Genomic DNA, 16,727 nt, shown 5'->3' on the forward strand with positions numbered 1-16,727 from the left:
AAAGTTCCGTTTGTTTTCGCTTTTCTTCCCGCTGCCCGCCAATCCAGTATCCCGGGCACACTGCCCAGTGTCCCCAAGTTCATTTCCCACATCGATGGCAGCTGCCGGTCACCTGCCGTTGCTGCCGGAACAGGTCCTCTTCCACTTGCGAGTAGTAGGGTGACGTCTCACCTCCTGTGCCATGTGAGCTCCAAGGTGCCGGGCGCCAGGTTTTTGATTCCCTGGTCTGGCTACCTGGTCTGTGGCTCCCTGGTCTGTGGCTCCGTGGCTCCCTGGTCTGTGGCTCCCTGGTCTGTGGTTCCCTGGTCTGTGGCTCCCTGGTCTGTGGTTCCCTGGTCTGTGGCTCCCTGGTCTGTGGTTACCTGGTCTGTGGCTCCCTGGTCTGTGGCTCCCTGGTCTGTGGCTCCCTGGTCTGTGGTTCCCTGGTCTGTGGCTACCTGGTCTGTGGTTCCCTGGTCTGTGGTTCCCTGGTCTGTGGCTCCCTGGTCTGTGGCTCCCTGGTCTGTGGTTCCCTGGTCTGTGGCTCCCTGGTCTGTGGCTCCCTGGTCTGTGGCTCCCTGGTCTGTGGCTACCTGACCGCTGTGCATTTGCTTCCCAGCTGCCTGTCAGTCACCTGCTGGGCCAGGGTGCTGGGCTGCCTTCCCCGACGTGGTTTTGCAGCAGATGCAGCTGCCACGACGGCCCCGACACACCCCGAGGCCACGGGCCAGTAGCCCCTCGTGCACCTCCCGCCCGCCGTGGGCACGCACCCTTTGGGTTCTGGCTTTATGTCCTTCGTGCCTTTGGTTTGAAAATACAAGCGTAGGCATATCTGGGGTTCACCTTTCTGTCCAGCAGACAGCCTATCGTAGCTCAGTGGGTCGGTGTCTGGGCCCACGTTCCCACCAGCGACCCAGTGGGAATAAAGGCTGCTCTGTCCCCACAGTGGAGTCGGGTTGATCGCAGGCGAATTGGCCGGCTCCTGTAAGACCAGCCTTTGATACAGTTTCAGGAAAGTTGTGGTTTCAAGTTCAAACTGTGGTTTTGGGAGATTCTGGTGGAAAAGGCAAAGGCAAGGAAGCACCTCTGCTTTGGGGTCTTCGGAGCGAGTTCCTCCCGCGGAGGCGTTCCTTGCTTCACTGCCCTTCCCCTCCTCTCCTGGGCTCTCCGAGGGGACGGCGGGGGGGGGGGGGGGGGGGGGACACACACAAGGTCTTAAGGGGAAAAATAATGAGCATCTCTCAAAACCACCGTTTGAACTTGAAACTCAACACTGATTTGAATCCTTTAAGTCCGGGTTTGAATTGAATTGCAAAGGCCTGCCCCTGTGCCAGCGACCAGCTCCGCGAGGGGCACGCAGCGGTCTCCAGGTGGGGACAGTCCATCGGAGGTGGGCGCTGGACTCCGAGGTGCACGGTCAGGAAGGCACGAGGCACTGTGATGCCGAGTGCTTCCCGGCAGGTGGACCTGCCTGCACGGCGCGCAGAGCCCTAGCCAGGGCTTCGGCTGGACGCGGGCAGCTGCGGAGTCCTCGGTCTGTCTCCTACAGTCCTGGCTTTACTCAGGGTGGATCCGTCCACCTTTTGGAAACCTGACACTCCGCTGCCACACTTCCCATGCTTTCCCATCGGCCTTCACACCACCATCGCGGCGCCAGGCGTGAAGCTTGCCTGTGGAGCTCTGCTACGGCCGCTGGAGGCTCCTCCCCACGTAGGCGCTGCTCCGATGGCCCTTTGGGAGAATGACAGAGACACTGGCTCATCACGTGACCGTTCGGAAGGGTCACAAGCCAGAGGCCTTCTTTCCGCAGCCAACGCCGTGGATCCCCCGCCTTCGGTGGAGGTCCCCTTCGTTACTCAGAAGCCACAGACGTGGGCGGAAACACTGAACTGTAACAGGGATGTGACCAGCTAGTCCAGGGGTGGGCAAACTTTTTGACTCGAGGGCCACCATGGGTTCTTAAACTGGACCGGAGGGCCGGAACAAAAGCATGGATGGAGTGTTTGTGTGAACTAATATAAATTCAAAGTAAAGGAGCGGAGGGGAGAGCAAGAGAACCGGATAGAACAGCCGGATCCAGCCCGTGGGCCGTAGTTTGCCTACGGCTGAGCTAGTCCCTGAAGATGGCCCATACCAAGTTAGACTCTCAGGGTTCTAACTTTTGAGCCTTGGGTCAAACAAACCAAAGGACAACAAAAGGAAAAGAGAGCAAAGCGAATGAAAGAAGCAGATGAGCCCTGACTGGTTTGGCTCAGTGGATAGAGCGTCGGCCTGCGGATTGGGGGGTCCCGGGTTCGATTCCGGTCAAGGGCATGTACCTTGGTTGCGGGCACGTCCCCAGTGGGAGGTGTGCAGGAGGCAGCTGATGGATGTTTCTCTCCCATCGATGTTTCTGGCTCTCTATCCCTCTCCCTTCCTCTCTGTAAGAAATCATTAAAATATATATTAAAAAAAAAAAAAAAAGAAAGAAAGAAGCAGACGTGATAAGCAGAGCAAGATGGACGCCACAGGTCCGAGGAGCCAGGAAGGTGAGAAAGGCCGGGGTAGAAAGGTGTCCCTTGGGCACGCGCCCGTCAGAATCGGCAGCACCTCCAGGACCCGACTCCTTCTGGGGTGGACGGGGCTTTTCTTTAACACAAGGTTGCATCGCAGCTGTTCTCGGACCTCCTGGGGCAGACCCTGTCAGGTGAAGGGCGGGGCTACACCAAGCACTCCAGCTCAGGTGTGCTGGAGTGTGGCGGAGCCGGCGCCACGTGTGTCCTGTGTAAATGTGAGGACGTGTGGGTCGCTTCTGGGGCCAGGGTGGGCACTTCCTTGCCATGGATGGTGGTCTCGGTGGGCCCCAGTGAGAGAAGAGCTTTCTGTGTCTACCCCAGAGCCAGGTCTGACTACGTGGTCATGGAAGGTGGCCCCTGAAGCACTTGGTAAGAAACCGGGAGGACGCAGTGAGTGGTGGAGGGAGACCGTGCACCTTCCAATGTTAGAGGCACAAGTGAAAGATGCCCTAGGCCAGTGGTCGGCAAACTCATTAGTCAGCAGAGCCAAATATCAACAGGACAACGATTGAAATTTGAGAGCCAAACTTTTTAAACTTCTTCTAACGCCACTTCTTCAAAACAGACTCGCCCAGGCCATGGTATTTTGTGGAAGAGCCACACTCAAGGGGCCAAAGAGCCGCATGTGGCTCGCGAGCCACAGTTTGCCGACCACTGCCCTAGGGGTCTGAGGCCCTTAGGACTCGGAATGGACATAAACATGGAAGCGACACAACTTAGGTTGCAGAATATTCTTGCAACCTCAAGACTAACAAGGTGAGATAACCAACCTAAATGTAAGCATCTGCAAAAATTGGACCACACGGTTCAGGTAGGGAGGTCGGCTTAGCTGCTTGTCCTATAATAAAAGCATAATATGCAAATCGACCAAACAGCAGAACAACCAGTCGGCAGGGGGCGGGGCCAGCGAGCAGGTGGCGCCAGGCCAGCCAAGGCGCTTGCCAGCAGGCAGAGGGACAAAACGGCGATGAGGGGCCCGCCCGTTCACCTCCCGCAGAGGGAGGCCACCAGCGCGGCTGTGGTGGGGTGATGGGGGCGGTGCTGGGCTGATCCCACAGTGGAAGGCCGGGCAGAGGCTGCAGGGGGGTGATGGGAATGGTGCCATCCCCTGATCCTGATCGACCAGGTCACCTCCCACAGAGGGAGGCCAGACTGTGGCTTAGGCCCGCTCCTGGGCCAGGCTGAGGAATCCCCCTCCCCCACCCCCACCCCCAGTGCACGAATTTTCGTGCACCGGGCCTCTAGTATTTAATAAACAACATAAAAACAGGACAACAGCCAAAACCGGTTTGGCTCAGTGGATAGAGCGTTGGCTTGCGGACTGAAGGGTCCCAGGTTCAATTCCGGTCAAGGGCATGTAACTTGGTTGCGGGCACATCCCCAGTGGGAGGTGTGCAGGAGGCAGCTGATCGATGTTTCTCTCTCATCGATGTTTCTGACTATCTATCCCTCTTCCTTCTTCTCTGTAAAAAATCAATAAAATATATTAAAAACAAAAAAAAAACAACAAAAAAAAAAACAGGACAACAAAAACACCCGAGGTTTTCCTATGTTATGAACGCACAGCATCATGGGGTTGCCCCCAGGCCAAGTGTTAGTAAAAGTGTCTGAGCACTCGCTGGTGTGGCTCAGTGGACAGAGCATTGGGCTGCGCACTGAAAGGTCCCGGGTTCGATTCCAGTCAAGGCCACATCCCGGCTTGCAGGCTTGATCCCCAGGGTGGGGTGTGCAGGAGGCAGCCGGTCAATGATTATCATCACTGATGTTTCCATCTCTCCCTCTCCCTCTCGGAAATCAATAAAAATATTAAAAAAATAAAGGCATCCGAAAGGAAAAATGCAAGCATCCAGGCTACTGTTGGCATGCCACGTTCATCTGTGGCCACTAATGTTAAGGACCTCAGGGACAGGCCTGGTAGCCAGTGGGCGGCCGCTGTGGAGGCAGGACCACAGGAACAGGTGGTTCAGGTGGGAAGTAAGAGCTCTTCCTGACATAGCAGTGATTCCAACCGGACTGGTCCCTCTTTTCACAGGTAGTGGGTACCTCATCCGGGGAAATGCTGAAGCAAAGCCTGACTCACTGGGTGGCGGGTGGCTAGGGGCGATTCCTGCAGCGAGAAGGCGGATGTCTGCTTCCTCCGCCGGGATGATCCTGGCCCCACCAACGGCTCACCACTCCCCTGCCCACCGCCCCGACTGGTCCGGGCAGCTGCAGAGGGGGCGAAGAGCAGCTCGCGGCTCCAAGACCGACTAGTGTCCACTGGATCGGTGGACACACAGGATCGGTGTGGACCTGCAGGCAGGCTGGGGCCGGCTTGGAACTGCCCAGCAGTGAAAGGACCCAGCACCTGGACACCGGCATCTCCGGCTCCACCAGCTCCAGCGCCAGCCTTGCTCCAAGTCTCTTCCCTCCGCGGGCCTCAGTCTGCCGCCCACGGCCCTTCTCAGGAAGCCGAATCCCAAACCCAGGCAGGGGAAGTGGGCCGAGGGCAAACCCCGCCCCCAGGGGTCCCCGATCTTTGACCCCATCCGGGACTCTGTGCCTCCCCAGGAGGCCACGGGCGGGCGGGAGGCGCTGCCTTTTGTGTGCTCCGCTCGGAGGTGCCAGAGACCCCCCAGCCGCGCGCGCGGGATCCCCTCGCGGCCCCCGGCCCCTCCTCTGGGCGTCCCCGGCCCCCCTGCTCGGCTCCGCGTGCCAGCTCGGGGCGCGCTGGTTCGCTCCCCACGGCGCCAGGAGGAGGGGCGAGGCCGGGAGCCCCCTCCCTCGCGCGGCGCCGGAGCCAGCCAGCCGGGGGGACGCGCGCCGCCCGTCATGTGGGCCGGACTGCTCCTCGCGGCTGCCGGCGTCGTGCTCCTGCTGCCGGGGGCCCCGGCCCGCGGCTACACCGGGAGGAAGCCGTCCGGGCACCTCGGGACGGAGAGGTGAGCGCCCCGCGCCCCGCCCTTGCCCCGCCACGGGGGGCGCTCCCGGCATAGAGGGGCGCCCGGAGCCGCCAGCACCCGCGAATCGGGGCTCCCCTCTGGGGTTCTGTCCGCGCGCGGGCGCAGTCCGTGGGGGCCGGACAAAGACTGCAACTGTGCCTCGCGCGCGCATCTCTGTGCCTGGGTCCGGGGCTGTCCTGGCTGGGACTGGAGGGGACGGAGGTCCAGGCGCTGGGGAGCCCACCTGAGGTCGCCCTGCTGCGCAGACCTGGGCGAGGGAGGCCGGACATGCTGCCCGCCTGGTCCCCAGATCGGCGGGCTTCGCCGGAGAACGTGCCGGTGCTCTGCCCGGGCGAGGCCTGCCTCCCGGCGCCGGCCGCCCGGGGGAGGGGGCTGTTCCTGGCGCAGGCTCTGTGCGTCGCGGACCTTGGACCCGCGGGGTCTCTCGGGGTCACGTTTCGATTTCCGCCCGTGGGTGCGGGCGGGGGTGGGGTGTTTGTCCCTTTGCTCTTCCGCGACAGACGCCGCCGCCCCCTCGGTCCGCTCCCGGCGGACGCCAGGCTCCCGCAGGTCAGCGGAGCGCGTGTGTGCGTGGTGCCGCAGCGGGGCTGGGGGCGCAGGGGCGGCCTGCGGGGGGCGCAGCTCGCAGCTCGCGGCTCACACGTGTGTGCCGCCGCCGCCGCCGTCCGTGTCAGCTCAGATTCCGGGCTCCGCGCGTTCGGGAGCATTCCTGCCACCTGTCTCCCCGCCGCGCCAGCCCCGAGGCCCGGGGCGTCCTAACATCTGCCACGGGGGTGGCTCCCCTTTCCTTTCAGAGCGCGTCTGAGGGGCAGGGGCGCAGCGCCTCCTTCCCCGGCTGCTGACATCATCTCTCGGGCAAGGGCGTGGCTGCGGCCTCCCTGTCGGCCCCCCTCCCCCAGGGCCCCCCTTTTCTGTGAGGACCTGAGAGAGCAGCAGGCTTCAGAGAACACGGTGCCGGGCCCCGTTCCCTGCAGACATGTCTGTGCTGCCGCGGAGTCCCCGCTCAGACAGCTTGTCCCAGCTGGCAGGGGGCTTCTCCCGGAGTGGGGCGGCCCGTCTTGCGCACCATGCCCTCGGCTCTGCGGCTGTGCCAGGGCCCTCGTGGGTGGTGCTCCCGGAGGTCTGGCCCGCAGACGGTGCCCATCAGCCTCCAGACAGGTGGAGCGCAGGTGGGAGGGTTTCTGGGTCCCGTTCTGAAGCCGGGCGGAGGGCTTTCCTCTGCCTGCCCATCACAGAACCAGCTGCAGGCGTGTCTGCGTCCCCCTCCAGGCCTGTGCCCCACACTCCCTCCCACCCCAGCATCCTCCTGCGCCTCTTCCCCAGCCCAGCCTCCAGGAGCTCCCCTGACCCCACTCGGAGGCCCATGCCAGGCCTGTCGTGGCCCCTGTCACAGCGCGTTTGTTCTCACCCGCCTGCTTGTCTGCCCAGCGCCCCCTCTGGCCTGTTGGAGGCTGTACTGTGGTGCCCCATCCAGCAGCGGGCACAGAGGGTCCTTCTTCACCCCTTTGGCATCCCCCCTCCCCCCCAGATGTCACCTGGGGAATGACGTGTCCAGCTGCCCTCCCCCTTCTGCGTTTTGCTGGCTTCTCTTCTCAACCTTTCCCTCAACAGCCATTTAGTGAGCACCTACTATGTGTCAGGTACTGCTCCTGGTGTGGAGGTGAGCAAAAAGGTGAAGCCCTGTCCTCAGGGAGTGGTAGGGGAGACAGACAGTGAATAAAGTCACCAAGTTAACGAGCAATGTTATGTCCCGGGGAGTGAGTGTCAGGAAGACGAATACAGCAAGGTAAGGGTGCAGGGAAGGGCCCCTGACTGAGAAGGTGACGTGAGCAGAGGGACCTGGGTCCCAGGAGGGATGGTCCGGGTGGGTCAGAGGAACGGAGGTCCAGGCGCTGCAGCTCCATCCACTGCCGCCTTCGTCCTCGGCGCTGCGGCCCCTCTCGGGCCCTCTTTCCTGGCCACGCTGCTCTGTGCTCGCGGGCAGCTGTCTGTGGCACAGAGACTGGTGCCTGTGCTGCCTCCCCACGGGCTGTCCGGGTCCTTTTTCTCTGGAAACTTCCGGTTGCCTCTCCTGCGGGTCCTGAGAGCTGCTTGTTGACCGACTGGCCGACGGACTGGCTCGGGAGGCGCTCACCCCTCCGTCGACGCATCAGAACGTGGACTGTGCTCTCTCCTCTCTTGCAGACGCCAGTTGGGCCCCCACGTCTGCCTCTCGGGGTTCGGGAGTGGCTGCTGCCCAGGCTGGGCGCCCTCCATGGGCAGTGGGCGCTGCATCCTTCGTAAGTGCCTGTCCCCGGGCCCCAGACACCCTCCCAGCAGGCGCTCACTGCCTGGGCGGGGGGCAGACGGCCCGCCTCGCCCCTCACCTCCTTTCTCCTCCCTCTCCTCCCAGCCCTCTGCTCCTTTGGCTGCGGGCGTGGCGTTTGCATTGCGCCCAACGTCTGCTCCTGCCAGGATGGAGAGCAAGGGGCCACCTGCCCAGGTACCTGGGGGCGCGCGATGGCTCGTGGGAGAGCTCTGTGGACACTGAGATTGTGTGCCAGGCTCTGGGCACGGTGTCCTAGCGTGGCGTCCGCAGACAGCCCTGGTAGGCAGCCACTCCTTCCCATTGTATGGCTGAGGAGACGGAGACACAGAGTCAGTGGCTCCCCCGGGTGCCGTGGCTAGTGCGTGGCAGAGCTGGGTCTCAACTCAGGCCTGTTGGCCTCCAGAGGCACCTTCCCAGCAGATCCAGGAGGCGCCCCGGCGGGGTGGGCGGCCAGGGCCTGGGCATGGTGCGCGCTCGCCTGTGTGTGTGCTGCCCGCTGCAGAAGCCCCCGGACCCTGCGGGGAGTACGGCTGTGACCTGGCCTGCAACCACGGCGGCTGTCAGGAGGTGGCCCGAGTGTGCCCTGTGGGCTTCTCCATGACGGAGACGGCTGTTGGCATCAGGTGCACCGGTAAGAGGCCTGGGCGCCCTGGGGAGGGGCGGGCAGGAGCCATGCCCCGCCCTGGCCTGCCAGGATGGTCTCCGGAGAGATGCCAGCGCAGGGCTGGGCAGGAGGAGCCGGCAGTGTGAGAGCGGCGGGGAGGGAGGATGGAGCCACAGGCGTGTGTCCCCTGCTCTTGGCCTTTCCTGGGCCAGGCACGGCGCGGGGGGGCAGTGACGGCGCGTTACACACACACACACACACACACACACACACACACACACACATGCCTACGGGCCACAACCCGCCGGGGCACGCTGGGCCTCGGGAGCGTGGACCGAGGACAGCTGCTGTGGGAAGTGACCTTTGAGAGGTCAGAAAAGTGAAACTCCAGGGTGACGCTCTAAAAGCAGGGTTTGCGTGGGATTTTGAGAAGTTCCTGCAGCCACGGCGACAGCTGCTGGCATCTTTCCCGAGAAGCCAACGCCTCTTGGGGGTTTGATTTTGAAAGAATTCCCTTCCCCCCCGGCCCCCGAGTGCAGACCTTAGAGAGACCTTAGGGGGACGCTGGGACGGAAAGGAAGGGCAGTGAGGCGAGAGCCCCCCGTGGCCCCAAGCTGCTCCCCAGCTGTGTTGGTGAGAAAGAGGACGCTCTGTCCTGCCCTTCTCCTGGGGGCATACGTGTTTGCAGGCGTGTACGTGTGTGTGTGTGTGTGTGTGTGTGTGTGTGTGTGTGTGAGGCATGCAGAGCTATGCGTTATGAGGTTGCAACCACCCCTTACCTGTAGTTTTTGTCTGAGTTTTCTCGCTAGACCTGATACTGGAAGCATGAAATAGTCCTTACAACGTAATTTTTTAAAACATATTTCATTGATTTTTACAGAGAGGAAGGGAGAGGGATAGAGAGTTAAACATCGATGAGAGAGAGACATCCATCAGCTGCCTCCTGCACACCTCCCACTGGGGATGTGCCCGCAACCAAGGTACGTGCCCTTGACCGGAATCGAACCTGGGACCCCTGAGTCCGCAGGCTGACGCTCTATCCACTGAGCCAAACTGGTCAGGGCTACAACATGATTTTTAACAGCTGCACACGCGGCTGTGTAGTGTACCCCCAGCTCTGTCACCCCTCATTAGCCTGTCTGCGGTGCGTCCCGCCATCAATGATGCCGCGACAGAGGGCTTCTGTGGGCGCTGATCACTCCCAGATCCGCCGGGCGGGGCGCCCCACGCATCTGGCTGCTGGGGCTCCTCGCACCGCCCCCCAGGATGGCTGAAGTCATGCCTCCTCCCCTGATGCCTTTTGTGGGAAGCACTTTCTGCACCCACTTCTGGTTGCAGAGCAAACTGGGCCGAGGAGAAGCCAGAGGGCGATGTCACAGCAGGTGCGGGGGGAGGGGGTGGGGGGAGTGCATTGGCCTCAGCCACCAGGCATCCCTGGGGCCGGGGTCAGTCAGGGGGGGCTTCTTGGCAGCCGTGGGCGTGTTGCCGAAGGGCCGGGGTACGGAGAATGGAGGTGTCCGGCGCCGCGGGCCTGGGGGCAGAGACTCCAGTGCGGACCAGAGCGGGCAGAGCCGGTCCCGTAGGCCCTGCAGAGCCGTGTGATTCTCGGCGGGGGAAGGGGTGCTGTGAAGCAGGGGTGGGGAGGTCTGCCTCCCAGCCCCCCTCAGCCCTCAGGCCTGCACCTCCCCGGAGCACTGCTTGTACCCAGTCACCTGCCCTGGGCAGAAGCTTTGAGACTCGCTCCCCCCGCCCCGGCAGGAACCCGTGTTCTCCTGCCAGGTTGGGCCCAGGTCTCCCCCGTGCTCCCCAGAGCTTCCTCAGACTCCCCCCTGCTGGCCCCTCCGCCTGGACCCCCCCTGGTCCTCTGCCATCTCTCCCCCGCTGTGACCGGGTCACACTCCGGCGGGGCCTGGGCGTTCCCCGCGGGGCACATCTCACTGGCCACGTGTGGCCTCCAGGGCGTGTGCCGCGGCTCCTGCCTTATCAGACTGGAACCATCTGGGGAGTCAGCGCCGTGTCTCGGTCCCACGTGTGTCCTCAGTGTCCCCTGCGGGGGCCCTGCCAGCCTCCTGCCCACGCCCTCTGCCCTGCGGGGCTGCCCCTGGCGGGGACCGGCTCTGTCCTGGCCCTCCTCTGGGTCATCAGTCTGCGCGGGTCAGAGAGGAGGCCTGGCCCTCGGCCTCTTCCCTCTGGGCTTCCCTGCTCGTCCGCGGCGACCCGCCTGCGCCTGGCCTTTCTCCCTGGTGGGGGGGGGGGGGGCACGGCGTCCGGGCGGGGCGCTTTCTCCCCGCACCTGACCACCCACGGGCACCGTGGGCCACGCAGGGCTGCTTCCTCTCTCCCCAGACATCGACGAGTGTTTAAGCGCCTCTTGCGAGGGCCACTGCGTGAACACGGAAGGCGGGTTTGTGTGCGAGTGCGGGCCGGGCATGCAGCTGTCCGCCGACCGCCACAGCTGCCAAGGTGAGCGGCTCCGGGCGGGGCAGTGAGGCTGCTGCGGGGCCGGCGTTGACCGGGTGGCCCGGCTCTGGGTGGCCCGGCTCTGGGTGGCCTGGCTCTGGGTGGCCCGGCTCTGGGTGGCCCGGCTCTGGAGACAGGGCCTGGAAGAAGCATCCTCCACAGCGGCCCAGGCTGGTGGGGAGCAAAGCCACGAGGCTGGGACAGGGGTAGGGGCGGGGGGACCCACGGAAGAGGAGGCGGCTCCCCTCCTAAGGGAGCAGGATGAGAGCGGTCTGTGAACACAGTCCCTCATGATCGGGGGTGACTTTCCCTCCGAGAAGTTAGGTAAGGGAGCACTCGCCCATGAGGCAGCCACGACAGGTCCCCCGGGCCCTGCAGTGTTAGCCTCTGTTGTCTGATGTTGTCATCAATTGTAGAAACGCCTTAAAGGCCGCCGGCTCCGGCCCTCCCCTGCTCCGGGCTCGGCTCTCCCTGGAGAGCTACCTGGGGTCTTAGCTCAGGTGCTGTGACAACACAAGGTTAGCCTCACGGCTCTGGAGGTGGAAGTCCAAGGTCCAGGTGCCGGGCCACTCTGCCTGGTGAGGACCCTCATCCTGGCTCGCAGATGGCAGAGGGCCGGAGCCTGGCTCCGGGGTTGATGGACAGGGCAAGGTCGGCAGTCTGGACCTCCAGGTCCCCGAGCCTGATGTCTCTTCTTCTGAGGGCACCAATCCCATCCTGAGGGCCCCACCCTCCAGACCTTTCCGAAACCTAATCCCAAAGGCCCCCCTCCTAACACCATCACTTGGAGGTTATGGCTTTCCCAGGTGAATTTGGGGGACACAGTTCATCCATAGCACCTGGTTATCCATCTGCCTGCCTCTCCCCAGCACATGTGCACACATGTACACACACACACACACACACACACACACACACTATTACAGAGATGTCATAAGAAATGAACAGCTCACAGTCCTGAACCATCGTGTCTGGCACCTTGCTAAGCACTATGGCCGCCTTTTCTCATCTCGTCCTCCAAATTATCCTCCGCAGTTTATTTCCGTTTTCCTGATAGGAACTCCGAGCCCTGCAGACATTAGGTAACTGGCCCGAGATCATGTTGGAGCTGGAATTTGAACCCAGTCGTTCCGCTGCCTGCTTTCCCCCTCCAACAACCTGCCTTGGAGATCTCTCCCCATCAGGGCCATCAGCCCTGCTTTGCCCTGTGAACTGCGGCCCGGTGCCCTGCAGTGCAAACGTCCCGCAGCTCCAACCCTTCCCTTACGGATGGATATGTGGGGTTTCGCCTTTTCAAATACCGGCTCGGGGAAGCTTTGACAGGAGGTGCTGTAGCTGCTGGGTTTTGAGGTATGAGTAGGAGTTTTCCATCAGACGAGACAGAAAGGCAGTCCAAGCAGACAAGAGAACGTGGGCCCACAAGAGTGGGGTGCGCTTGGACGATGGCAAGAATTTAAGCCAGAGCAAAGGGGAGGGGCAGGGGAGGGCGTGGGAAGGGCAGCCCAGGGTTCGTGAGCTATGGTGCTTGTGGGAGCCGAGGAGGGAGAGGGGCCTGGTCAGAGGTGCCCTTTGGGAGGCTGTACAGAGGGAGGCCCGGGAGGAGTGTGGGAGAGGCAGGGAGGTGTGCGAGGCTGCTGTTCTCCAGACCCGAGCCCAGTGGTCCCCACCTTTTTCTGGCCCCGCCCCACCTACGCACCTCTAAAATCCTGATGCGCCCCCCACCCCCGGGACATATAGTTCTTACTATTCAAAAAGCAAACTCCTATTCACGTGGAGGAAGCCTCAAAGGCCATGAGCTTGGTCTCAACAAGCTTCTAAAGAACACGGCATCCATGAACGAGAACAATCAAAGAACGCAAGGACAGTGGAAGTCCTGAGGAAGAAATCACTAAGAAATTGTTTAAAAAATAGTAATAATAGGAAGTGATAGGAAAGAATAGCAAATAAAGTTTCAAAACATATAATAGAGACCTGAAATGGATAAATGTGTCACAATATCTATTTATATGCTGTAGAGGAGGCCCCCAGGACCATAGAAATGCAAAAAATTCACTGTGAATAACTCATTCTCGAATCGACCCCATGGAAGTCTAATTGCCGCCCTGTGGGGCGTGTGCCCCGCGCTGGGAACCACTGCTCTAGAGAAGGTGGCCGGGGCGAGGATATGAGTGGGGGCGGAGGGAAGGCTGATCAGGGGGCACTGCGGAGTTGATACACCGAATGTGGGCAGAGAGAAAGAGGTTAAGATGGTCCCCCGGGCCCTGAGTGGGGCAGGAGATGGCGATGAGAGAGGAGGGACCGCGTGTTTCCACGACGCCCTGGGGAAAGAGCCCCAGCCTCGTCCGTTCCCTCCAGACACGGACGAATGCCTGGGGACCCCGTGCCAGCAGAGATGTAGGAACAGCATTGGCAGCTACCGGTGCTCCTGCAGACCCGGCTTCCATCTCCACGGCAACCGGCACTCCTGTGTAGGTAAGGTCGGCAGGACCCTGTTGTCTTGGCACTGAGGCTGCCCGTCAGGAAGATGGACAGAGCAGGGACAGGGACAGGGAGCGGAGGCAGGCAGTCGGACCTCCGGTCCCCGAGCCTGTGAGCACCTGAGCCTTCGCTCAGGCCAGCCTGCGGGGCGCCCCGGCGGGGTTCCTCATGGAAGACCCTGCCTCGGGCTTTTCCTCGTCATGTGCCACATTCATCCTGTTCCGTTTCTCTCCCACCCTCTTCCCAGATCACCCCAGGGTCCCCCTTCACCCATTTTCTTGGCTGCCTTTGCTCCCCTTGCTGACTAGAGCATGTTCCGCCTCAGTGCCTCTGGGGTACACGGAGGCCCCTGTCTTCTCAGCCCATCGGCAGGAATCTCCAGCAAGGAGCTGGCGTGTGGCTGGAGCGGGGCTCCCCGGGTGGAGGTGGGGTCCCAGGGGCCTGGAAAAGGACCTTGTTCCAGCCGACCTCGGGGTGTGTCCTGAAGCCGAGCAGGGCAGTGATTTTTGAGACTTTTCTCAGAAGGGGCCACCCCACCGACACCCCCATGGGTGGGAGGGTGCAAGGTGTGGATTGAGGTTCCCAGTGGGCTCCGCCCCTCCAGCCAGCACTTGATCATTGGTGCCTGCTGTTGGGGGATGAGTCCCTGGCGCACCCATTAAATGCCGACTGGATGCATGACCCTGCCGAGGGCACGAGCATAGACTTCAGCCCCACTGCCAGGCTCTGAGTCACCCCACACCCCGGGCAGGGCGACTGCCGGCCTTGGGGTCTAAGGGCTGATGGAAGAAAGGCTCGGTAGCCCTGACCAGGCAGCCGTGGGCAGCGAGGCTCTCCTGCAGATGTAAACGAATGTCGGAGGCCGCAGGAGAGGCGGGTCTGCCAGCACGCCTGCCACAACACCGTGGGCAGCTTCCTGTGCACGTGCCGGCCTGGCTTCAGGCTGCGGGCTGACCGCGTGTCCTGTGAAGGTGAGTGACCAGTCCCGCCTCCCGGCTCTCGGACCCCTTTCCCCACCCGACCCTCAACCACGCCAGGCCCCGCCCTCCAGCACCAGGTCCTGCCTCCCAACACCAGGCCCCGCCCTCCAGCACCTGGCTCCGCCTCCCAACACCAGGCCCCGCCTTCCAGCACCAGGCCCCGCCCTCCAGCACCGGGCCCCGCCCTTCAGCACCAGGTCCTGCCTCCCAACACCAGGCCCCGCCCTCCAGCACCAGGCCCCACCTCCCAACACCAGGCCCCGCCCTCCAGCACCAGGCCCCACCTCCCAACACCAGGCCCCGCCTTCCAGCACCGGGCTCCGCCCTCCAGCACCAGGCCCCAACCCTCTTCTTTCTCCACTCACTATTGTTTTTGATTCATCTTACAGCAATTCACTTTCTTCCTTCCTCCCTCCATTGCTTTATCCGTTCTTTGTCCCTTTTCACTTCACTGTTTGCCTTGCCCTTCGGTTTCCCCCCAAATGGTAAAAGAAAAAAAAAAAAGAGGAGTGTGTGATATAGGAGGCCCGTAACTTGGGCCCCAGGGACACTGGACAGTGGGGTCACCTCGATCTGCCATACTTTGCCGGCGACCTGGAAATTTAGGTTCGATGTTGTATAAAAACCGAAGGTGCTCTCTCTAGTCCTTGGCGAGTTCTCCGGGGCCTCGGCTCCCATCCCGGGAGCACGCCTGGGCCGGCAGGCGCATAGCCCCACCTGCCGCTGCCTGCGCTCAGCTGCTTTCCCATCTGTCTCCCTGTGTGACCGTCGCAGCCCCAGTACTTTAGCCCAACGGCTGGCGTTGGACCATCACGTTGGAGAAAGTGGCCCAGAGGCATTCGGTGACTGTGGTGGCGCTGGGTCCGGCCCCTCGGTCCCACCTCCCTCAGGACAGCCCTTTGCTTCCGTTCCAGCGTTCCCGACGGCCGTGCTGGCCCCATCCGCCATCCTGCAGCCCCCGCAGCACCCGCCCAACGTGCTGCTGCTGCTTCCCGAGGCCGGCCGGCCCGCCCTCTCCCCGGGACGCCCCCCTCCTTCTGGGGCTCCCGGGGCCCCAGCAGGCGTCCGGACCACCTGCCTGCCCTCTCACACCTCAGCACTACCAGCAGCCTCCCCTTCTGTCCTGGCGAGGCTGCTGGCCACCCCGATGGCCACCCCAGTGCCTAGTGCACCCCTGTTGGGGACCCTCAGACCTTCCTCACAACCGCATGAGAAGGTGGGGGTTACCCCTTCCTCGCCCAGGGGCCCCACGGCCCCGCAGCCCACACCAGGGCCCTCTGCCTGCTGGCACCTGGGAGCCATGTACGAGTCGGGGAGCCACTGGACAGCGCCCGGGTGTTCCCAGTGCTGGTGCCAGGTGGGTGCGAGTCCTCCGGCTGCCCTGGTCGGGTGCTGGGGTCTCGTGGTGATCGGAACTCCTGCTTCCAGGATGGGGAGGTGACCTGTGAGGAGGCGACGTGTGAGGCTGCTTGTTCCCACCCGATCCCCTCCGGAGATGGGGGCTGCTGTCCATCATGTACAGGTGGGAGCTGGTCCAGGGAGGCTGTGGGTTCCCTGTGTGGTCCCACCTCTTCCCTCCCCCAGCCCTTCTGCTGCTGATAGGCTGCTCTCAGACCTTAGGATCACCTGAAGGGGGACCCCTGGGCTTCCCATTGAGCACGTGTCGGGTAGGGCCAGGAATCGGCATTCCTACCAAGTTGCCAGGTGATGCTGCTGGTCCAGGGACCACAGTCAGAACCCTGGTCTATGCTGTGATATCCCTCGAGGGGAACTTTTCATCTTCTGGGATCCCTCTGAGCTTCATTCATCCATCCGTCCGTCATCCATTCATCATCCATCCATCCATCCATCCATTCGTCCATCCATCCATTCGTCCATCCATCCATTCGTCCATCCATCCATCCATCCATCCATCCATTCGTCCATCTATCCATTCGTCCATCCACCCGTCCATCATCCATCCATCCATCCATTCATCCATCCATTCGTCCATCCATCCATTCGTCCATCCATCCGTCCATCATCCATCCGTCCATCCATCCATCCATTCGTCCATGCATCCATCCATCATCCATCTATCCATCCATCCATCCATTCATCCATCCATTTGTCCATCCATCAATCATCCATCCATCCATCCATCATCCATCCATCCATTCGTCCATCCATCCATCCATCATCCGTCCATCCATCCATCCATTCATCCATCCATCCATTCGTCCGTCTATCTATCCATCCATCATCCATCCATCCATCATCCATCCATTCGTCCATCCATCCATTCATCCATCATCCATCATCCATTCGTCCGTCTATCTATCCATCCATCATCCATCCATCCATCATCCATCCATTCGTCCATTCATCCATTCATCCATCATCCATCCATTTGTCCATCCATCCATTCATCCATCATCCATC

At 62.0% G+C, this 16,727-nt stretch overlaps 1 protein-coding gene across 1 annotated transcript in view; it reads left to right on the plus strand.

Annotated features, from left to right (window-relative positions):
* Window positions 1–5,330: 5,330 nt before the first annotated feature.
* Window positions 5,331–16,727, plus strand: part of VWCE (von Willebrand factor C and EGF domains) — a gene marked incomplete at its 3' end in the record, with an annotated part of 29,231 nt that continues 17,834 nt past the window's right edge. The window contains exons 1-9 of the mRNA XM_080640756.1: window positions 5,331–5,455; window positions 7,661–7,755; window positions 7,869–7,958; window positions 8,287–8,415; window positions 10,735–10,851; window positions 13,204–13,320; window positions 14,169–14,297; window positions 15,221–15,663; window positions 15,735–15,828. Coding sequence (XP_080496882.1) covers window positions 5,346–5,455; window positions 7,661–7,755; window positions 7,869–7,958; window positions 8,287–8,415; window positions 10,735–10,851; window positions 13,204–13,320; window positions 14,169–14,297; window positions 15,221–15,663; window positions 15,735–15,828 — 1,324 coding nt within the window. The 5' untranslated portion in view covers window positions 5,331–5,345. The remainder of the gene's footprint in view (window positions 5,456–7,660; window positions 7,756–7,868; window positions 7,959–8,286; window positions 8,416–10,734; window positions 10,852–13,203; window positions 13,321–14,168; window positions 14,298–15,220; window positions 15,664–15,734; window positions 15,829–16,727) is intronic.

Source organism: Plecotus auritus (genome assembly GCF_963455305.1).
Source record: "Plecotus auritus genome assembly, chromosome: 9".
NCBI classification, from domain to species: Eukaryota; Metazoa; Chordata; class Mammalia; order Chiroptera; family Vespertilionidae; genus Plecotus; species Plecotus auritus.